This window comes from Ursus arctos, unplaced genomic scaffold, assembly GCF_023065955.2.
Source record: "Ursus arctos isolate Adak ecotype North America unplaced genomic scaffold, UrsArc2.0 scaffold_32, whole genome shotgun sequence".
Taxonomy (NCBI): domain Eukaryota; kingdom Metazoa; phylum Chordata; class Mammalia; order Carnivora; family Ursidae; genus Ursus; species Ursus arctos.
This window is the reverse complement of record NW_026623008.1, coordinates 32,146,599-32,166,467: the sequence shown is the minus strand read 5'-3', so window position 1 is coordinate 32,166,467 and position 19,869 is coordinate 32,146,599. Positions and strand designations below refer to the sequence as shown.

General features: G+C 45.3%; 1 protein-coding gene across 1 annotated transcript in view; it reads left to right on the top strand.

Moving 5' to 3' along the window:
* LOC123001741 (uncharacterized) overlaps nucleotides 1-19,869 on the top strand; it is a 55,419-nt gene that overhangs the window by 22,385 nt on the left and 13,165 nt on the right. The window contains exons 3-9 of the mRNA XM_057305443.1: nucleotides 4,132-4,364; nucleotides 8,806-8,868; nucleotides 14,272-14,324; nucleotides 14,735-14,759; nucleotides 18,186-18,250; nucleotides 18,845-18,869; nucleotides 19,497-19,561. Coding sequence (XP_057161426.1) covers nucleotides 4,310-4,364; nucleotides 8,806-8,868; nucleotides 14,272-14,324; nucleotides 14,735-14,759; nucleotides 18,186-18,250; nucleotides 18,845-18,869; nucleotides 19,497-19,561 — 351 coding nt within the window. The 5' untranslated portion in view covers nucleotides 4,132-4,309. The remainder of the gene's footprint in view (nucleotides 1-4,131; nucleotides 4,365-8,805; nucleotides 8,869-14,271; nucleotides 14,325-14,734; nucleotides 14,760-18,185; nucleotides 18,251-18,844; nucleotides 18,870-19,496; nucleotides 19,562-19,869) is intronic.

Genomic DNA, 19,869 nt, shown 5'->3' with positions numbered 1-19,869 from the left:
CTGCCCTGTCAGGACACCTTGAACTCAACCCTGCTCTGGGTTAGTGTCTGGGCCAGGCAGGACCTGCAGGCAGAGCTGCGGATCCGCCTAAGTTCGGATCCTTCTCCCGTCTCAGCTCAAAGCCCAGTGAGGATTCTAGACTTGGTTTCCAATCGGCATTTCAGATCTCTCTCGGTTTGGACCATGTGCCCTTGATTTTGTGTGTTCATTCGTTAGCACTAGAAAGGACATTTACTTAGGACCCATTAGGTATTTCCACTTTAAGGATGAAAGGATTTCAGGAAACAATAGCATTTAAATCACAGATGATCCTGCCATTCAGCTGTCCAGGTGATCTCCCTCTGGGAAGCCACCATGAAGTAGTTTGAAGAGGCAAGCCAATGTCCTGTCTGCCTAGCCTTTCTGGAGAAGTGCTTTGTGGAAAATTTATAAATTAATTAATTAATTAATTAATTAATTAATTTCTGGTTCCTGGCACAGGACTCCTAAAATCCTTGCAGTTTCCTGAGGGATAGGAGAGACTTTTGTTAGTCATAAAATCTCCAACAGACCTCTCCAGAGTTTAGGTTAAATAGCTGACATAGGGTGGGGCCCAGAAATGGCATCACAGTGGGGCTGGTCACCAGAAGGACCAAACTGGGAGTCAAGGATTGGAAATTTCAGCCCCAGCCACTGGCCATCTGTGAGGGGAGGGGGCTGAAGATTGGGTTATAAAAAGTCTTGAACAAGACGTTGGTGAACACATTAATATTCTGGAAAAGTGATTTTCCCCCAGAGAAGGCGTGGAAGCTCTCTGCCACTCCCCACCCCCTTTAGACCTTCCTTGCTCCACGCATCTCTTCCATTGGGCGTTTCCTGAGTTGTATTCTTTATAATAAACTGGTCGATGTAAGTAAAGTGCTTTCCTGACTTCTGAGTCGATCTTTTTTTCCCCTTCATTCATATAACTTTTATTACAGTGTATTTATAATTGTTTTTTCCTTTTTTAAAATTTAAATTCAATTAGACAGCGTATAGTACATCGTTAGTTTCAGATCTAGTGTTCAATAATATATCATTTGCGTATACCCCCAGTGCTCATCGCATCACGCGCCCCCCCCTTAATGCCCATCATACAATTACCTCATCCCCCCCACCTCACCTCCAGCAACCCTCAGTTTGTTTCATATACTTAAATGTCTCTCATGGTTTTTCTCCCTCTCCGATGACCTCCAGTTCAGTTTTCCCTCCATTCCCCTATGATCCTCTGCACTGTTTCTTAGAGTCTACCTATGAGTGAAACCATATACTTGTCTTTCTCTGACTGCTGTGTTTCACTCAGTATAATACACTCCAGTTCCGTCCGGGTCGATGTAAGTGGTAAGAATTCATCCTTTCGAATGGCTGAGTCATATTCCTTTGTATACATGGAGCCCATCTTCTTTATCCATCCACTTGTGGATGTAAGTCATTCTAGTGAAATTATCAACCCTAAGGAGGGGGTCTGAGGGAGTACCTGACCTTGTGGTTGGGCAGAAGTGTGGGTAGCTTGAACACCCCATTTGTGACTGGCCTCTGCAGTGGGGACAGACTTGTGGGACTGAGCCCTGAAATCTGTGGAGTATGAATTGAATTGTTGGAGAACGTGGCGAGTTGGTTGTGGTTGGTGTCAGGAAATAGAGCACACGGGTGTACTTGAAACGTGAACACATCTCCTTCCTCCACTGCACCAATTGACTGCATAAAGCCCCCCCTTAGGGGTCCTCTGTGCTCTGTGGTCTCTTGGAAGAATGGAGTCAGGTTCGACTGGCAGTAGGGGAAGTTGGTTTCCAAGATCAAAGATGTGGAGCCTAGCTGAGAGCTATTCCCTAGGTGAAGCCGTGGATGCCGAAACGACCCCACTGCCCCCTTCCTCACTAATGACTCAGAGATTGTGATATCACAGTTGGTTCCCCACAAAAGGTGGGAATTACCTGACTTTGGGCATTTTATGGGCCTGTGCCCCTCAGTCCCAAGTGCAGAGTAGAGTGACCTGGTAGGTCTCTGATAAAGACTGACGGTTGAGTCCTGCTCTGTACACAAGTGAGCCACCCGACAGAGTCCATTATCAGGACAGCTCGGTTTCTTGTGAGACATCTATTCTTTGGAGGAGCGATCGCCTCATACACTCTTCCTTTCCCGTTGCTTCCCCACCTCCTTTGGGCTCTTGACTGGTGCCCTTGTGGAAGGTCTCCCTGCCATGCCAGACCTCAGGTGGAATCTATTTCCTATGGAAAGCACCTGCCTCGACTCTTGATTTCCCTCGCAAGACATGTAGCACAGTCTCATCCTTTTTCTTGGCTTTGTGGGGGAAAAATGATACTAATGTGTGTCTTAACCTTTTGATATGGAAAAGGTTGTGGCTACCCCAGAGTCCAAAAAAAAAAAAAAAAAAAAAAAAACAAAGGCTTCAAAAATCATACTGCCCCCTATGTCTGGTCTTGCTTATTTCCCTCCTTACAACATTTTTACTGATTCACTGCTTAATGATTGTGAGACAAGGTCTCTCTTATAGGCATCATTAATTGAGTCGTGAGTTCGATGTTCAGGACAGATTTCTGTGGGAAGGTTTATTGACTGTGGAAAGAGCAGAGAGAAGCCACTGAAATGCAAAAGGAATATGTGGGCCTCTTCTATGTCCAGGCTCTGCATTCTGACCAGTGGCTGAATTTGTTTTTTCTCTCCAATGGGTATGACCTCAGATGTAGATACACCCAATGACAACCTCATGATTTCTGCTACCCTGAGGAGTGTCCAAAGTGGGTATTCGGTTCAGATAGAATCTGAAAGAGGTGCTGAGAGGTTCAGCTACACAACTGGCATCATGGACTCCCCTTGGTTGCCCTCTGGCCACCCTACTGGGAAGTAGATCTGGGGAACATGCAAAGAATAGATGTGGGCATTTGCAAAGAATCTGTTCACTAACTCAGGAAGTTCCAACTGCCTGCAAAACTTGGATTCTGGATTGTGGATTTGAGAAATAGAAAGCCCTCGTTTATTTATTGGCACTGGGCCTAGGGCTGCTCTTTTCATGGACCCCAAGTTCTACCTAGTGGGGATCATCCTGGGTGTGGATATGTGAAACCTTTCGTTTTCTAATGTCAGCATTGTGTCCTGGATGAATTCCTAACCTTGTGACCAGGTTTACCAAAATAGTACTTTACCAAAGTAAAGGGGTTGTTTTATGCCATTATTTTCTGGGGCTTGATCTCACGAATCTGAGATCATGACCCGAGCCAAAATTCAGAGTCCAAGGATTCACCAGGTTCCCCGACTACATCCAGTTTTTTGTTGTTGTTGTTTGTTTGTTTTTTTAGCATGTATTGTAGTTCCTTGGTTAAGTCCACGGCACTTGGTTTTGTTCTAAAAGGTTTCCTTCTTTATGTATATTTGGAACTGGTTCCTTCCATTTCCATTGCTACTTTTCAAGAACAGATCAAAATCCTGTGTCTATTGAGTGCCCATCCATGAGCCAGAACACACACTGAACCCTGCATTTTGGGGAGTATTTAAAGTACTTCATTTAGAAAAGTACTAGTTGTATGTATTGCCCTCAACCCGTTCACTATTACAGAAATGCAGTGGTGAAGATACAGTGATATTTCCCCCCTCATTATTCAGGAAAGAGTCTGCTTTATATACACATACTAACCAAGAAATTCACAAAGGTTGAGAGGTAACTAAGTACGTCCTCTCAGCTATACACAGAGAAAAATCAGGTAGTATGCATAGACGGTGAGAGAATGACATACTTTCATTAGTATATACTTAGAGAAATAATGATTTGAAGAATGGAATTTCTGTGAACACTGCTCTTCATTTCACCTGGGACCCATTTTAAACTATATTCTAGACATGTCTGGTGACTGGAGGATAGAATGGGTGGGGATGGTGTTTTAAATCAAGAGTGGGACCTCTATTTATTCTCAATCTGTTTTTCTTTTCCCTCTTCACCCTGAAGTTTGGCTAGTGACTCTGTTTGGGGGGGGTGGCAGGTCATCCCCCCTCATGTCTTTTATTTTCAAAAAAAAAAAAAGAGTGAGAAAGTGTGAGAGTGGGGTTCAACTTTCGAAACAAAGCATTTACTCTCCCATGCCCCCCTTGTCTGTGAAGACAGGCCCCTGTCGACACCAGAAGTTGGCCGCTGTGCAGCTGCATTGACTCTGAAAGGTCTATGATGACACCATCGCCATGGTGACTTGAGCCACACCTCTGCTGTCCTTTCCAGCTGGGACTCTTTGAGCTGACCCATTCCTAGGGATTGGTGTTTGCTCTGCTGCTCCAACTCAGAATGGGAAATTGCTGTGGTTCCTGCTGTGGTTTCTGCTGTGGTTCCTGCTGTGATGGTATGTTCCTAATGATCTTCTGAATGCTGTTTGCTAGGACTCAGTTCACTCTTTCTCAAACTATTTTTCTCATCGTTGAAAATTTCCTCTCTCCCAATTTCATCTACACATGTTTTATAGTTTTGTTTTATCCCTTGATTTCTACTGTTGGTGGTTCTACTGACCTAGCAGCCTTGGTTTTTGTCCTCCATGGAGAACAATGGACTACTTCCATGATATCCTGCACTCCTCACTTGTCACCCCTAGGTTCTCAAGGGGGGGAAATACGGCAGTGTCTATGTTCGTTTAAGTTTTTTTAAGCATCCTAAATTCTATATTCACATTATGCATTTCTGAAATTTAGAGTGAACCCAGAAAGGTTGATATGGAGGACATTTATCATTATTTTCTCAGTGTCTTACAATGTCTGCCCTGTACCGTTCATCCCCAAAGGGGTATGGATTTCAGGATTTTGGGGACATGTGGGTTCGTTCCTATCAATAGTTGCCCCAAAGAGATCCTCAGAATATGAGAGTCTACATTTCAGTTTATGACCCCCAGACACACATTTCCATTTCTAAGAACTTTGGGTGTTATCCAAAATGACATTTTCTAGAGATTTCAATGGTATGCTACCACCCGTCCCATTCAGTGCCCCAGACGTAAGTATGGTGACAATAGCATGACCTTTTTTCCTCGGTGCCGCAATGAATAGCCGGCCTTTAATGTATGGTGAAAGATGGGTAACTGGTTAATGGATCGAGTTAATGAGTGATCGATAAGCAAGTACACAGATTATTAGTGATGCACAAAGAAAAATAGGTGATGTAGACACAAGAGCAGAGACACACGCATTATATATATAAGTATATATGTATATATAGATGATTGCATACGTTTGCACAGAGGATTGTAGCTTGAAAACAGAACGTGTCTACATTAAAGTGGTTTTGATGTAATGTGTTTCTTAGTTCTCCTGAACTTTCATCCAGATCTCTTCCCAAAAGCTAAGCTATGTTTTTTTTTTTTTTCTTCTATGAGTTGACAAGGGTCTCAGGAACTCCTAGTTTGTTTGGAGGCACTTGTATTTGTGTGAGGAATAAATAATGCAAGATGACATTGTTTCACATGTTTGAAAACACAAGACTTTGTAACAGTGACCCTCCCTTCCTTTACACTGGGATTCATCTCATTTGATCTGCTGACCTTAAGACAGGCAACTGGAACATTCTAGAGAACAGTCATGGATATTTGTGGACAAGGGCCCCAGAGAGTGGATTCAGGGAGACAGCAATAGATTTGCTCGTTTGCTTTTTGTTGTTGTTGTTGTTGTTTGCCTCTGATTCTGTCCAGAGGAAATCATGTTGGGGTAAAATGCTTGTATTTAGGCAAAGCAGCTGTGTGTCACAGAGCAATGGTGTGGGAACTCAGACTCCCAGATTTGAATCCAGCTCTGGAACTTGTGAAATTGTGAGATGTCAGACAAGATCTAGACCCTCTAATTCACCTTTCTGACCACGTGACAGGTGTTCATTCATTCAATGCTCATCACACACTTATGCGATGATTTGTTTCCTCTCCCTGTTCCTCAGGTGGAGGAACGGAGGCACAGAGATGAATGTGACCAGGTTCATGAACTCCTCTAAGTAAAGGAGCCAGGAGGTGAACCCAGGCCTGCAGTCCAGTGCTCGTGCTCTAACTACTGAACCGAACTGCACTTATGACTCAGTCATGGGATCAGTAGTTACTGTGCAAAGAAGCTTTAGCATCTGCATGGATGTCAGGAATTCCCTGAGCCAAGGGGAATCCCAAACACTGTTTGTCATTATGAGGTCACCTCAGTGGTCACATAGCCCAGGGAAGCTCTTGAGCCATAGATGTCCAGATCTTGCCATAGTCATTCATCTGAAAAGGACGTAGAAAGCCTGGTCCGTTTGAAGCCATGATTGTGTTCAGTCCAAAGATTCTGAGGGTTTGGAGGCACCATTTAGGACAAGCCAGTCAAACTCTGTTTGAACACTGGGCTACTCCTCAGCACCTGACCTCAATCTGGTCAGAATGGAGGAGACCCTTTCATGGTGTTTGATGGCATTGTCAGTATGAGTAAGCCCTAGTCATGCCGACATCCTGTGACCTTAGGGACACTGCTGGGACAAGGAAAAATAAGACTCAAAGAACCAGTTCATGATTAACCTTCTGTCCAGAGCTGGTCAGTGCCTGGCCAATCAGTGTCATGGCATGGTCACTCTTCAGGGCATGGCACAAATAGAATAAGAATAGGGAGCATGCTGAGCGGTGCCTGGCTGGCTCCGCCAGTGGAGCATTTGACTCTTGATCTCAGGGTCGTGAGTTCAGTCCCCATGTTGGGCATGGAGCCTATTTTAAAAACAGAGAGAAAGGAATCAGGGACATAGTGTTGTAGATTTGATAACATTCTCCCCATGAGCCCTAAAAAAATGCTTGAATGCCATGAACTACACACTTTAGGGACAGTGACCAACAAGAACTCAAACACTCGTAACAGCCTGCTGTCCATCATCCTTGTTTGGACGCGCTTTTCCAGCTAGGCCAGGGAGTGTCCATGCTCCAGTGGGGGCCTTTGCTCCTTCCGGAGCTCTCCCATTGTTGGCTAGTAAGTGCAAGCATGGAGAGAGGCCATGCTTCATGACTATATACACATAGCCTTGCAAAGCAAGACTAGAAGTCAAACAGCATCAAATGAATAATGGTGCTTGGTTTTCAATGATAGAACTTCATTATTGACAAATCGTCAACAATTGATGAGCTTCCTCACAAAGGATGTGAGATGAAATGCAACAGAAAGTCGTGCTTAGATCTGAATCTAAGTCTCTCAATAAAAGGTTGCTTATTATCATGTGCAAAATAGTATACAGCAGATGATAGATTTAAATGCAAAAGCAGGTGTGGGTGATCCTTACGGAGAGTCGTGATGGGGGAGCTTCTCCAGGGTGTGGGTATGGAAGGGTCCCTGTCTATGTGTCCTTTGTATATTCCCTGATTTTTTAAAAAAAGATTTTATTTGAGAGAGAATGAGAGAGCAGAAGCGGTGAGTAAGGGGGATGTGGGGTGGGGGAGGAGAAGAGGGACAAGCAGGCACCAAGCTGAGTGCAGAAACAGAGGCCCGGCTCGATCCCAGGACCCTGAGATCATGACCTGAGCCAGGTCAGACGCGTGACCCACTGAGCCACACAGGCGTCCCTGAGGGGTCCCTCTCAAAGGAGGTGGGGCTTGGTCCCCTGCCACTGCAGGGTTTAGAGAAGGATGAGGAGTCTATAAAGACTGGATCTGGGGAAGGAAGGAAGGAACAGGGAAGGTGCCCATTCAGAGCCAGTGCAGTCCCGGTTCACTCTTAGCCAGGCCTTAGCCCAGGCAGTTTGGAGACTTACTTAGATCAATACCAGTGAGATACTAGAGGTCATAGGCTTAATTTATTAAACCAGCAAAGCACTAGCCCAGGTGGCCATTTTTCCAGTTAATTCACAGGAACTGCTCAGCCAGGGTTGGTCAGTTGAAGGGAAGCTAATTCTTGGTAGAGCTGTCATGTGACAATTAGTTTGGAAAGTCCTGGGTTCTGAATCAGCTTGGGAGCCCCGCAGACCACTGGTCCCTGAGGGTGCTCAACTGGTCCCGGGGAAGGCTCCACGTCAGACAGCTAGTAGGGTGAATGCTGTGGGAGGATGGCCACAGTTGGGCTTCCCCTGGCCCTTCAGAGGGGCTTGTCAAGGGGCATCTGCACTGTGTTCTGGGTCAGGGGTTGAAACCTAGATGTGCGAAGGTGAGCTAGGATTTGGACTTTGCTGTTGGCTCAGGCACCTCCCCCAGGGCATCCACTGTCTCCCACAGACAACTCGGGGCTGGAGGATATGAGAAAGAGATGAGGGAGCCCTGGTTCAGGGCTGCAGGGCTTGATCTCAGGTGTCTGGGCAGGTGTCAGGTGTTCTGGGACCTCTCTCCCCAAGGAACCAACTCCATTCCTGTCCCGGCTCCCCCACTCAACATTAAGTTGTCTCTATAGCTTGGCTTTGGTAAATAGTGCTGCCGAACATGGGCAGATATTTCTCTGAAATCTAGACTTGAATTCAAATGGATTTCTTATCCAAGAGTGGGATTGCTGGGTGTAATGGTAGTTCTTTTGTGAATTTTTTTGATGAAGTCCCATATTGTGTTTTCATAGTGACTGCATCAGTTTACATTCTCTGTGGGGTATTTGAAGGCTATATGAACCCTAAGACCTTCCGAAAGCCCTCTCTGACTCAGGTGGCTTTGCTAGGCAAATGATGAACCATGGGATCAAAAGTTTGAACTCTGATGAACTTATCACTCCTTTTCCTATGGCCTTCTGATAGCAAGATGTCAACAGCTCTTTCTGTTGTCATGCATTTCCCATGGTCTCTGAGAAAACAAAAAACAAAAGTGAAGAAAACATCCATATTTTCTCTAGGTCTCCGGAAGCTGGCCAGGAGAATAAAGCCGAAGGTTCACCCCACTTCTGACTCTGTCGAAGGTACCGTGGAAATTCATTCATTAAGTTGATTCAAGAATAATTATTCTAGGGGCACCTGGGTGGTGTCCAACTCTTGATTTTGGCCCAGGTCATGATGTCAGGGTCATGAGATTGAACCCCGTGTTGGGCTCCATGCTGGGTATGGAGCCTGCTTCAGATTCTCTCTCCCTTTCCCTATGCCCCTCCTCTGCTCACACTCTCTCTTTGTCTCTAAAAGAAAAAAGAAGAAGAAGAATCATTACACTAGTTTTCAGTGTCCCATACTTAAGACAAAAATGCCAAGCCATATTATTTTTGTTTCACGTGTGACAATTTTAATTTAGCTGGTCACTCATCAGTTTATAACCACAGTAGTCAAATGGCATTTGCAACTCAAGTCTGTTCACATTTCATGGTAGGTATAGTGAAGCTAAGGAATGGACATTAGTCTGTTATCAAATATTAGGAAAAATAGATTTTATTATTTTTAATGAATAGACGTTATTACTTCAAATAGGTTTAGATTAAGATAATAATTGAGCAGATAATATAAAAAGTTTCCCTATCATCCTTATCCCTTGGCGCACAATTTCCACAATCCTTAAAAGCTTCATCAGTGTGGAACACGTGTCACGAATCACAAACCAGCGTAGCGATATTAATACTCATTGAAGGCCAGCATCGCTAGGAAGGTCTGCTCTGTGTTGTGCAGGAGTATGGGTTTTGACAAATGTGTAAAGTCGTGTATCCACCATGTACAGAGTAACTTCACTGCCTTGAAAATCCTGTGTTTAACCTATTCATGCCTTTGCCCTTTCTCTAGAAATCTTAACAACCGTTGACCTTTTGTCATCTCTATAGCTTTCCTTTCTCCAGAATGTCATCTAGTTGGAACCGTAAAGCATGTTGCTTTTCCAGACTGACTTCTTTCACTTTTATCTATACAGTTCACATTCGTCGATGTCTTTTTGTGACTTGATTGCTCAATTATTTTTTTTAATCTTCTTTTTATTATTGTTTGAGAGAGAGAGTGAGTGAAAGTGTGTGGGGAGGGGCGGAGGAAGAGGGAGAGAGAATCTTCAGCAGCCTCCATGCTCAGCAGGGAACCCGTCTGACGTGGGGCTGGATATCATGCCCCTGAGATCATGACCTGAGCCCAAATCAAGAGGTGGATGCTTAACTGAGTGAGCCAGCTATGTGCTCCAGTAGCTCAGCTATGTTTATTACCAAATCGTATTGCATCGTAAGGGTGTATTGCCGGTTGTTTCTCCGTTCACCTAGTGTAGGACAGCTTAGTCGCCTCTAGATTTGGTGTTTGTAAATCAAGCCGATAGAAGCACTCCTGGGCCAGTTTTCATGCGGACACATTTTTCAACTCAACCGGGTAAATACCTAGGAGTGAGATGGCTGGATGACACAGCAAGACTGTGTTTTGCTTTGTAAGATTTGATAGGATTCACCAGTCAAACCATCTGGGGCCGGCTCTTCCTTTCTGGGAAATGTATTAACTATCGGTTAAATGTTTTTGATACCTGCCTGTTCAGATCATCTATTTCCTTTCAGTGGGTTTTGGTAGTTTTGTGACTTTGAAGGAATTGGCCTCTTTCCTTTCAGGAATCCTAGAATTTTTCCATGTATTCCTTTAGAATCCTTTCAACGTGACGTCTCCTCTTTCATCTGTTGTTAATGTGTGTCTTCCCTCTTTCTTCATGGTTAGTCAGGCTAGAGCTTTATCCATTTTACTGATATTTACAAAGAACCAGCTTTTGTCTTGGTTTGGTTGATTTTGTCTGAGAGTTTTTTGTGTTCCATTTCATTGGTATCTGCAATTATAGGATTTTTTTTCTCTTACTTGCTTTATATGACATGACTCTTTTTTGCCTTGTTTTCTAAGGAGGAAGCCTATTCACTTTGAATCTTTCTTACTTTCCAACACGATGACATTCAGTAGTATAAATTCTCCCAAGCACTGCCTTTGCATACATTTTTGTCAACGTATATTTTCATTTCGTTTAGTTCAAAATCTTTTCAGGCTTCTCGTGAAACTTCCTCTTTGACCATTTTTAAAAAATTTCCAGCTATTTGGGGATTTCCCAAGATTTCTTGCTGTGGTTGAGCTCTAGTTTAATTTCATAGAGGTCTGAGAGCAGCTGTTGTATTGCTTCTACTCTTTGAGATGTGTTGGGGTGTGTTTTATGGCCCAGCATGTGGTCTCTTGCTGAATGTTCCAGGTGAGCTGGAGAAACAGTATATTCTGCTAGAGAGTCTGTGCTCCAGGAAACCTGGATTCCCTGTGTTCCCTTTCCTGTCTCCTCAGGGCCATGGTTTGTCCTGTGTCCTCCCCTCTCCATGGATCCGAGAGTGGTTGATTTTTCAGTGTCTTCAGGCTTTTTCTTGTTCGTAGGGTGGACAGTGATTGCCATGATCCTTGCATGTGGAGCCCTCTACTTTTGTCTTCATGTGCCTTCAACTCCCTTCTCCTGAAATGTGTCTTGACTTCAAGATATTTGGGCACACGCTGCTTCCATTCATATAACCAGGTCTCCAAAAACAGCCGAGAAGCCTGTGTCTAGATGTCAGCTTACGTAGCAAAACACACGTTTTCTTTGACGTTCCACCTTTTACATTGGCTGTTATCCTAAATTAGAGGTTTACAGAAATATCAGCCATATGCTTTCACTCAACGTGTTACCCTCCCAGAGGTATGGACTAGTGAAAATAGAGAATATATGTGTTTTTACATATATCCATTGAGTATCCAGGCTTTCACACACAATGACAGACCAAGAAACCCATTGACAGAGATGGATAGATACACATGTACATAGGGAGTTAGTAACATAGAAAAAAGAAAAGGTAACATTTTGAGATGAAGAGACATATGAATTTCTGTATGTAGACAATTGCATCCTTGTGCACATAGAGCTCCAGCTTTAGAAAAGCACGAGCCTCTATTCATGTGGTTGTGAGGTAATGCACAGGTCAGGTCCCCTGAGTCTGCATCCAGCCTGCTGTGCAAAGGCGAAGCTCTGGTCTCTCGCATGGCTGGGCAACAGGTCTTAGCTTGAGGTGCTCACATGTAGGAGGAGGAAATCTCACAAGATGATAGAGTTTCACACGTTGTAGAACATGAGTATGTTAGGTACATAAGCTCTCTCCCACCAGTCAACTGGTGTTCGTCGTGTTGGACCAGATAGCTGTCAGGTCAGGCAACTAATTCATTCTGGAAGCATCATGCACATTATTTTGGGAAATGGCCACTTAGCGTGTCCTCAGGCAGTCAGAAAAAGCATTTCTGAGACCTTTATGTGACTCCTTAAACACCGGGTCTGGCTTAACATAAAGGAGTCCTTTTTAGACAAAGCAGGTGTGCGTCATGGGGAAAGCACTGGCCTGGGAGCTTGGACAGCAGAGTTTGACTGCAGCTCTGAGTTCTGTGGAGTTATGGCATCTCAGATGAGACATTTCACCTCCAAGGAACCTTCCTGAGCATTTCCATGGCATGCTTTACTTACACTAACCATTCAACCCTCACCACCAATGCAGTACTTTGCTTGCTAAGGGCAGTATTCAGATGGAGAAACTGAGGCACAGAGCTGAATGCGCCCAAGCACACAAGCTCTTAAGTGGAAATGCCAAAATGTGCACCCAGATGGCTGGACCCATGCTGCTACTCTGAGATACTGAACTGCACTTCCCACACTGACAAGCATAGCTCTGAGCCATGGGTTCAACAGAAACCACGCAGGATCTTTCCAAGGCCTGTGTATATATCTGAGCTGCATGAGTCTACAGAGATCCCAAGTACTGTCTACCATTATGAGGTGGCCTCAGTGGTCACATGGAGGGCAGACTTGGGCAGAGCCCTTAGTGTGAAAAGCACACAGAAGGTCCAAACTGTCCAGCTCACAGATTTTGAGACTGGGAGGCACAACATTGAAAAACATGGTAAATCTCTCTCAGTGTTGGGTCACTTCTCAGCGGCTGGCCCCAAACGGGAATCAAGAGATAGTTTAGTGCTCTTTGATTGCATGATCCCCCTGAGCCCCAGAAAGCCTCCAGTGCTGGCAATGACACACCCAAGCAACAAGGACAAATAAGAACTCCAAGTAACATTTGGTTACTAACCCAGGGTCCGCTCTTTTTCCTGCACCTCTCTTACAGAGCTGAGGTAGAGGACGTCGGGAGGAACCCAGGCCTCCCACTGTAAAGGACCATCCCATTAGTGGATGACTACTGCTAGCACGGAGAGCCACCCGACTCAGTGAACACATACATGAGACACACACTGGATGGGGAAATACCATAAGATTAATGATGTTATTTTTATTTATTTCATATTTTTAAATTTTTGGACTATCTTCTGTCTTTAGAGTGTCTTTATTTTTCATCATTATTATTTTTTAATGGAAGTAGTTGAGCTGACACACCATATTCCATTCGTTTCAGGTGTACCTTTGCCTTCAATGGCAAAGCCAGGACTCTGTTTCTCCCTTCTTTGCTGCTTCTCTTCTCTGCATCTCCTTCCATGAAGAAGGGGGCTCACCAATAGCCAACTGCAGGCTTTTCTTTTTTAATGTAAATTCAAATTAGGTAACATATACTGTATTAGTAGTTTCAGGGGTAGAACTTAGTGGTTCATCTGTTGCGGTAACAGCCAGTTGTCATTCCATCAAGTGCCCTCCTTAAGGCCCATCACCCAATTACCCCATCCCCCCACTTCAGCAGCCTCAGTGTGTTCTCTAGATATATGGGAATATTACTCAACTGTTGAAGGACTCAAATCTTGTCATTGGCAAGTGCATGCTGTTAAACCAACCACATCCCTCACCAACCCCCCCTTCAGCAGCCCTCAGTTTGTAATATAGATACACTGTAAATTACTCAACCACCAGAAGGAATCAAATCTTGCCATTGGCAACTGCATGCTGTTTAACCAACCACATCCATCTCCACTGTTCTGTCGTTCAAGTCAAGCAGAGCTCTCTGAGTCATTCATGAGATAGAGCACCGTGGCGGGAAGGTACTCTGTGTCCTGTAGTCTGTCTCCTGTTCAGATGGCCAGTTGGAGGAGCTTCGTCCTGGCAGAACAATTAGAGAGACTTTGCTACGGGCAGAGGGAGGGGTGGGGCTCCCTCACGACACCACAGTGTGCAACCAGGCGACCTCTTTGTAGACTAACTGACTCACATCGACCAGGTTGCCTTAAGCTAGAAAGTCAAAGGTCTGTTTCTCCTTCGTTTTCTCATCCTCTTGTTTGCTTTTCCTCACCCACCAAGGAGAATGGCCCAGCAGCAGCTCAGCTCATGCTTCTTAGCCAGTCACTCCCATAGAGTCTTGTCCCGTGTCCATATCAACAGTGATCATAGAGTAATTCCCGAGTAGGACCAACAATGGACTGACACTTACTCTGTGTCCTTTCAGAGTCAACCAAGGAGGACCTTGGCAAGAAACCACCATGGCCCAACACATCGAGGGTAAGCTTGGCTGTCTTTGCCTGAGAAAGAAATGTTTCTTACTTGAGTTTCGTCTTTTTGAAGTGAGTTCAGCTATGACAACATGACAGTGTAGTTTTTAGACGTGAGGTACCATTTTCTTGGGGTGTTGGGAGGGGAGGTTGTAAACTGTGTGGTAGGGGACCTTTTACTCAGAAGCGGTATTTCCTCCCTGAATTAAGAGTTTTGTAATTGTGCTTCAGGGAATTTGAAAGATCCATCCCCCAGGAAAAGCTCATGCCTTTTCCACGGGTGCACACTGTGCTTCCTTTCCGGGCCTTTGTCTTTCCTGCTGTTTCTCATTTGGTTTTCAATAGTCACCAAGAGAGCCGTTGATGACACAGTATGCATATGACCTGACTCTCAGGGTGTGTTCTTTTCTGTAAATTCAGGTGGCCCCAGAACCATGTGGAGGTGGTACGTATTCTGGAATCAGTCCCTTGCTGAGGAAAAACTCTAGATGGTAAGGCAGGTTGGGGGGATGTCCTCACTGTCCTCAGTCTGGAGAGCCATCTGATTCCAGGTCCCTGGTAGGACTGAGGCTTGGGAGTGTGGGGAAAAGCAGACTCCAGGTGAGAAACTATGTGCATGTGTCTCCAGTCCTAGGAAAACAAGGCATTCCCCCTGGGTGGTGTGGGTGTGTGTGCATGAGGCTTGGAGGTTAGGTGTCTTGTGTAGTGTGATTGTGAGTGTGTGTGTGTGTGAGAGAGAGAGCAAGAGAAAGAGAGACAAAGACAGAGACAGAAAGAGAGAAGACAGAAACATAGAGAGAGAGACACACAGAGAGAGAGAGAAAGGTGTTTCTCCAGGAGATATGTCAGACAGATACTGCATGATGTCACCCTTCTCCAAAGCCATGTCATCACACTGCGCTCTTTAGAGCCTTACTGCAGTGGGTGGCCCAGCAGGGGCACTTCAGTCCATGCTTGGAAACCAGCTGGCTCCATACACCCCAGCCTCATGTCCATATCAAGCAACATTCCATGAATATTCTTGGGCAACAAGAGGAATGTGCTGACGGGTACTCTGTGTCCTAGATACCTTGGAGGAAGACATCGATCCCATCAAAGGAGACAGCGCCGGAGGCACACCTCTCGCCATGGTGAGCTAGAAGTTCTTTGTCCGAGGAACAGATGTTGCTTTCTTGGTTTCTTTCCAATCAAATTCAGATGAAAATCAGACAATGTATATTTGAGATTATACATATAGATCTCATATAATTTTCCTTTTTGGGAGAGCATTGAGTGGTTGTCTCTGCCAACCGTTAGCTGATTCGAGAGGACATTTACCATTGGCGACACCAAACGTGGTTCTAAACGCTGTGGTAGGATCCTGTCCCTCAGTAACACTTTCTCCTGCTTGGATGAAGCATTTTGTAGTCACCGTCCTGAATGGACTGGACAGACATGTCCCCCAGGACAAACAACTTCCTAAGGCATCCCCAGTTCACTTACTTTGGGGTCGTTGGACTCAACCACTGTGTTCCATCTGGGTTCCTAAAGTCATTGAGGGAAATAAAGCTCATGCACACAGACAGTGTGTAGCATGACCTGAGCCTCACGGTGTCCTCTTTTCTGTACCTGCAGGTGACACCTTCAACCATCACCAGCGAGAGCGGTACGTATTCTGGAATCAGCCTCTTCCTGAGATAAAACTCTAGATGTTAATGCAGGTGGGGCATCTTTGCAATCCTCAGTCTGGCGAGCCGCCCTGATTGGGTTGTGGGGGTGTGGGGCACCAGAGATTTCCCAGGTGAAAAAATGTGTCCATGTGTCTACAGTCCTAGGAAGCCATTGTATTCCCTGTGTGTGGTGTGGGTGTGTGTTCATGAGGCTTGGGGTTGGGGTTTCTTTTGTGGCTCTATGTGGTGTGATTGTGAGTGTGTGATTTTGTGTGGGAGACAGGGAGAGACAGACACAGACAGAGAGATGCAGAGAGGGAGAGGGAGAGTTGGAAAGAGTGAGAGAGAGATTGCATATGTCTCCAGGAGGTGTATCCCACTGCCACTGCACAATTCCCATTGTCCACATTCTCAAAAAAAAAAAAAAAAAAGAAAGAAAGAAAGAAAGAAAGAAAGAAAGAAAGAAAAGAAAGAAAAGAAAAGAGAAGAAAAGACAAGATGAGATAAAGAAATCTCATCACAGGGCACATATTTTAGCCCTATTACTGCGGGAGGCCCAGCGGGGCATACAGCCCATGCCTGGGAACCAAATGCCTCCATATGCTCTAACCCCATTCATAGTGACCAATACACCTCGAGGCATTCTTTTTTTTTTTTTTTAAGATGTTATTTATTTGAGAGAGAGTGAGTGAGAGCACAAACAGGTGAGAGGGGCAGAGGGAGAGAGAAAAGCAGACCCTTGCTGAGCAGAAGCCCCATGCGGGATTCGATCCCAGGACCCTGCGGTCCTGACTTGAGCTGAAGGCAGATGGTTCACCGACTGAGCCACCCAGGCGCCCCTCCCCGCATCATTCTTGAGCAGCACCACCAATACGCTGACAGGTACTCTGTGTCCTTCTAGATGTGACTGATGATGGCGCTGTCTGGTCCTGGCTGTATCAGAGGATCCCAGAGGAGGAGGGCCTGCCTCCTGACAAGGTGAGCTCGCCTGTCTATCCCCGAGGAACAAATGTTGCTCTCTGGGTTTCTTTCCAATCAAATTCAGATGATTCAGACAGTATACTCTGTGTTGGCGAATTGAACATAATACTAAAACAAAAATCATTTTCCTAATGTCAACTGCTTGTATATGGAAATGAAATTATTTTTATATACAGATTTTATGTAAAAAGCTATATATACTTTTGAGATTCTACATATGGAATTTCCCTGGTGGGGAGAGTGTTGAGTGGTTGTCTCTGCCAACCGTTAGCTGATTCGAGAGGACATTTAGCATTGGCGACACCAAACGTGGTTCTAAACGCTGTGGTAGGATCCTGTCCCTCAGTAACACTTTCTCCTGCTTTTGGATGAAGCATTTTGTAGTCACCGTCCTGAATGGACTGGACAGACATGTCCCCCAGGAAAAACAACTTCCTAAGGCATCCCCAGTTCACTTCTTTGGAGTCATTGGACTTAACCACTGTGTTCCATCTGGGTTCCTAAAGTCATTGAGGGAAATAAAGCTCACACAGACAGTGTGTAGCATGACCTGAGCCTCACGGTGTCCTCTTTTCTGTACCTGCAGGGGACAGGAGCATCTGGTGAATGCGGTACGTATTCTGGAATCAGCATCTTCCTGAAACAAAACTCTAGATGTTAATGCAGGTGGGGCATCCTTGCAATCCTCAGTCTGGCGAGCCGCCCTGATTGGGTTGTGGGGGTGTGGTGGACAGGAGATTTCCCAGGTGAAAAAATGTGTCCATGTGTCTACAGTCCTAGGAAGCCATTGTATTCCCTGTGTGTGGTGTGGGTGTGTGTGTGTGAGGCATGGTGTTAGGGTGTGTTTTGTGGCTCTATGTGGTGTGATTGTGAGTGTGTGTGTGTGTGAGAGAGAGAGAGGGACAAAGACCGATAGAAAGACAGAGAGACATAGAGAGACAAAGACAAAGAGAGAGGTGACCGAGAAAGAGAGACAGAGAGGGGGAGAAAGAGAGAGAAAGGTGTTTCTCCAGGAGATATGTCAGACAGATACTGCGTGATGTCACCCTTCTCCAAAGCCATGTCATCACACTGCGCACTTTAGAGCCTTACTGCAGTGGGTGGCCCAGCAGGGCCACTTCAGTCCATGCTTGGAAACCAGCTGGCTCCATACACCCCAGCCTCGTGCCCATATCAAGCAACATTCCATGAATATTCTTGAGCAACAAGAGGAATGTGCTGACGGGTACTCTGTGTCCTAGATGCCTTGGAGGAAGCCCTGGATCCCATCAAAGGAGACAGCGCCGGAGGCACACCTCTCACCATGGTGAGCTAGAAGTTCTTTGTCCGAGGAACAGATGTTGCTTTCTTGGTTTCTTTCCAATCGAATTCAGATGAAATTCAGACAGTACACTCTGTGTTGGCGAATTGAACATAATACTAAAACAAAAATCATTTTCCTAATGTCAACTGCTTGTATATGGAAATGAAATTATTTTTATATACAGATTTTATGTAAAAAGCTATATGTACTTTTGAGATTCTACATATGGAACTTCCCTGGTGGGGAGAGCGTTGAGTGGTTGTCTCTGCCAACCGTTAGCTGATTCGAGAGGACATTTAGCATTGGCGACACCAAACGTGGTTCTAAACGCTGTGGTAGGATCCTGTCCCTCAGTAACACTTTCTCCTGCTTGGATGAAGCATTTTGTAGTCACCGTCCTGAATGGACTGGACAGACATGTCCCCCAGGAAAAACAACTTCCTAAGGCATCCCCAGTTCACTTACTTTGGGGTCGTTGGACTCAACCACTGTGTTCCATCTGGGTTCCTAAAGTCATTGAGGGAAATAAAGCTCATGCACACAGACAGTGTGTAGCATGACCTGAGCCTCACGGTGTCCTCTTTTCTGTACCTGCAGGGGACAGGAGCATCTGGTGAATGCGGTACGTATTCTGGAATCAGCCTCTTCCTGAGACAAAACACTAGATGTTAATGCAGGTGGGGCATCCTTGCAATCCTCAGTCTGGCGAGCCGCCCTGATTGGGTTGTGGGGGTGTGGTGGACAGGAGATTTCCCAGGTGAAAAAGTGTGTCCATGTGTCTACAGTCCTAGGAAGCCATTGTATTCCCTGTGTGTGGTGTGGGTAGTGTGCGTGAGGCATGCTGTTGGGGTGTCTTTTTTGGCTCTATGTGGTTTGATTGTGAGTGTGTGTGTGTGTGAGAGAGAGAGAGAGGAACAAAGACAGAAAGACAGAGAGACATAGAGAGACAAAGACAAAGAGAGAGATGACCGAGAAAGAGAGACAGAGAGGGGGAGAAAGAGAGAGAAAGGTGTTTCTCCAGGAGATATGTCAGACAGATACTGCATGATGTCACCCTTCTCCAAAGCCATGTCATCACACTGCGCACTTTAGAGCCTTACTGCAGTGGGTGGCCCAGCAGGGCCACTTCAGTCCATGCTTGGAAACCAGCTGGCTCCATACACCCCAGCCTCGTGCCCATATCAAGCAACATTCCATGAATTTTCTTGGGCAACAAGAGGAATGTGCTGACGGGTACTCTGTGTCCTAGATGCCTTGGAGGAAGCCCTGGATCCCATCAAAGGAGACAGCGCCGGAGGCACACCTCTCGCCTTGGTGAGCTAGAAGTTCTTTGTACGAGGAACAGATGTTGCTTTCTTGGTTTCTTTCCAATCAAATTCAGATGAAATTCAGACAGTATATTCTGTGTTGGCGAATTGAACATAATACTAAAACAAAAATCATTTTCCTAATGTCAACTGCTTGTATATGGAAATGAAATTATTTTTATATACAGATTTTATGTAAAAAGCTATATGTACTTTTGAGATTCTACACATGGAACTTCCCTGGTGGGGAGAGCATTGAGTGGTTGTCTCTGCCAACCGTTAGCTGATTCGCGAGGACATTTAGCATTGGCGACA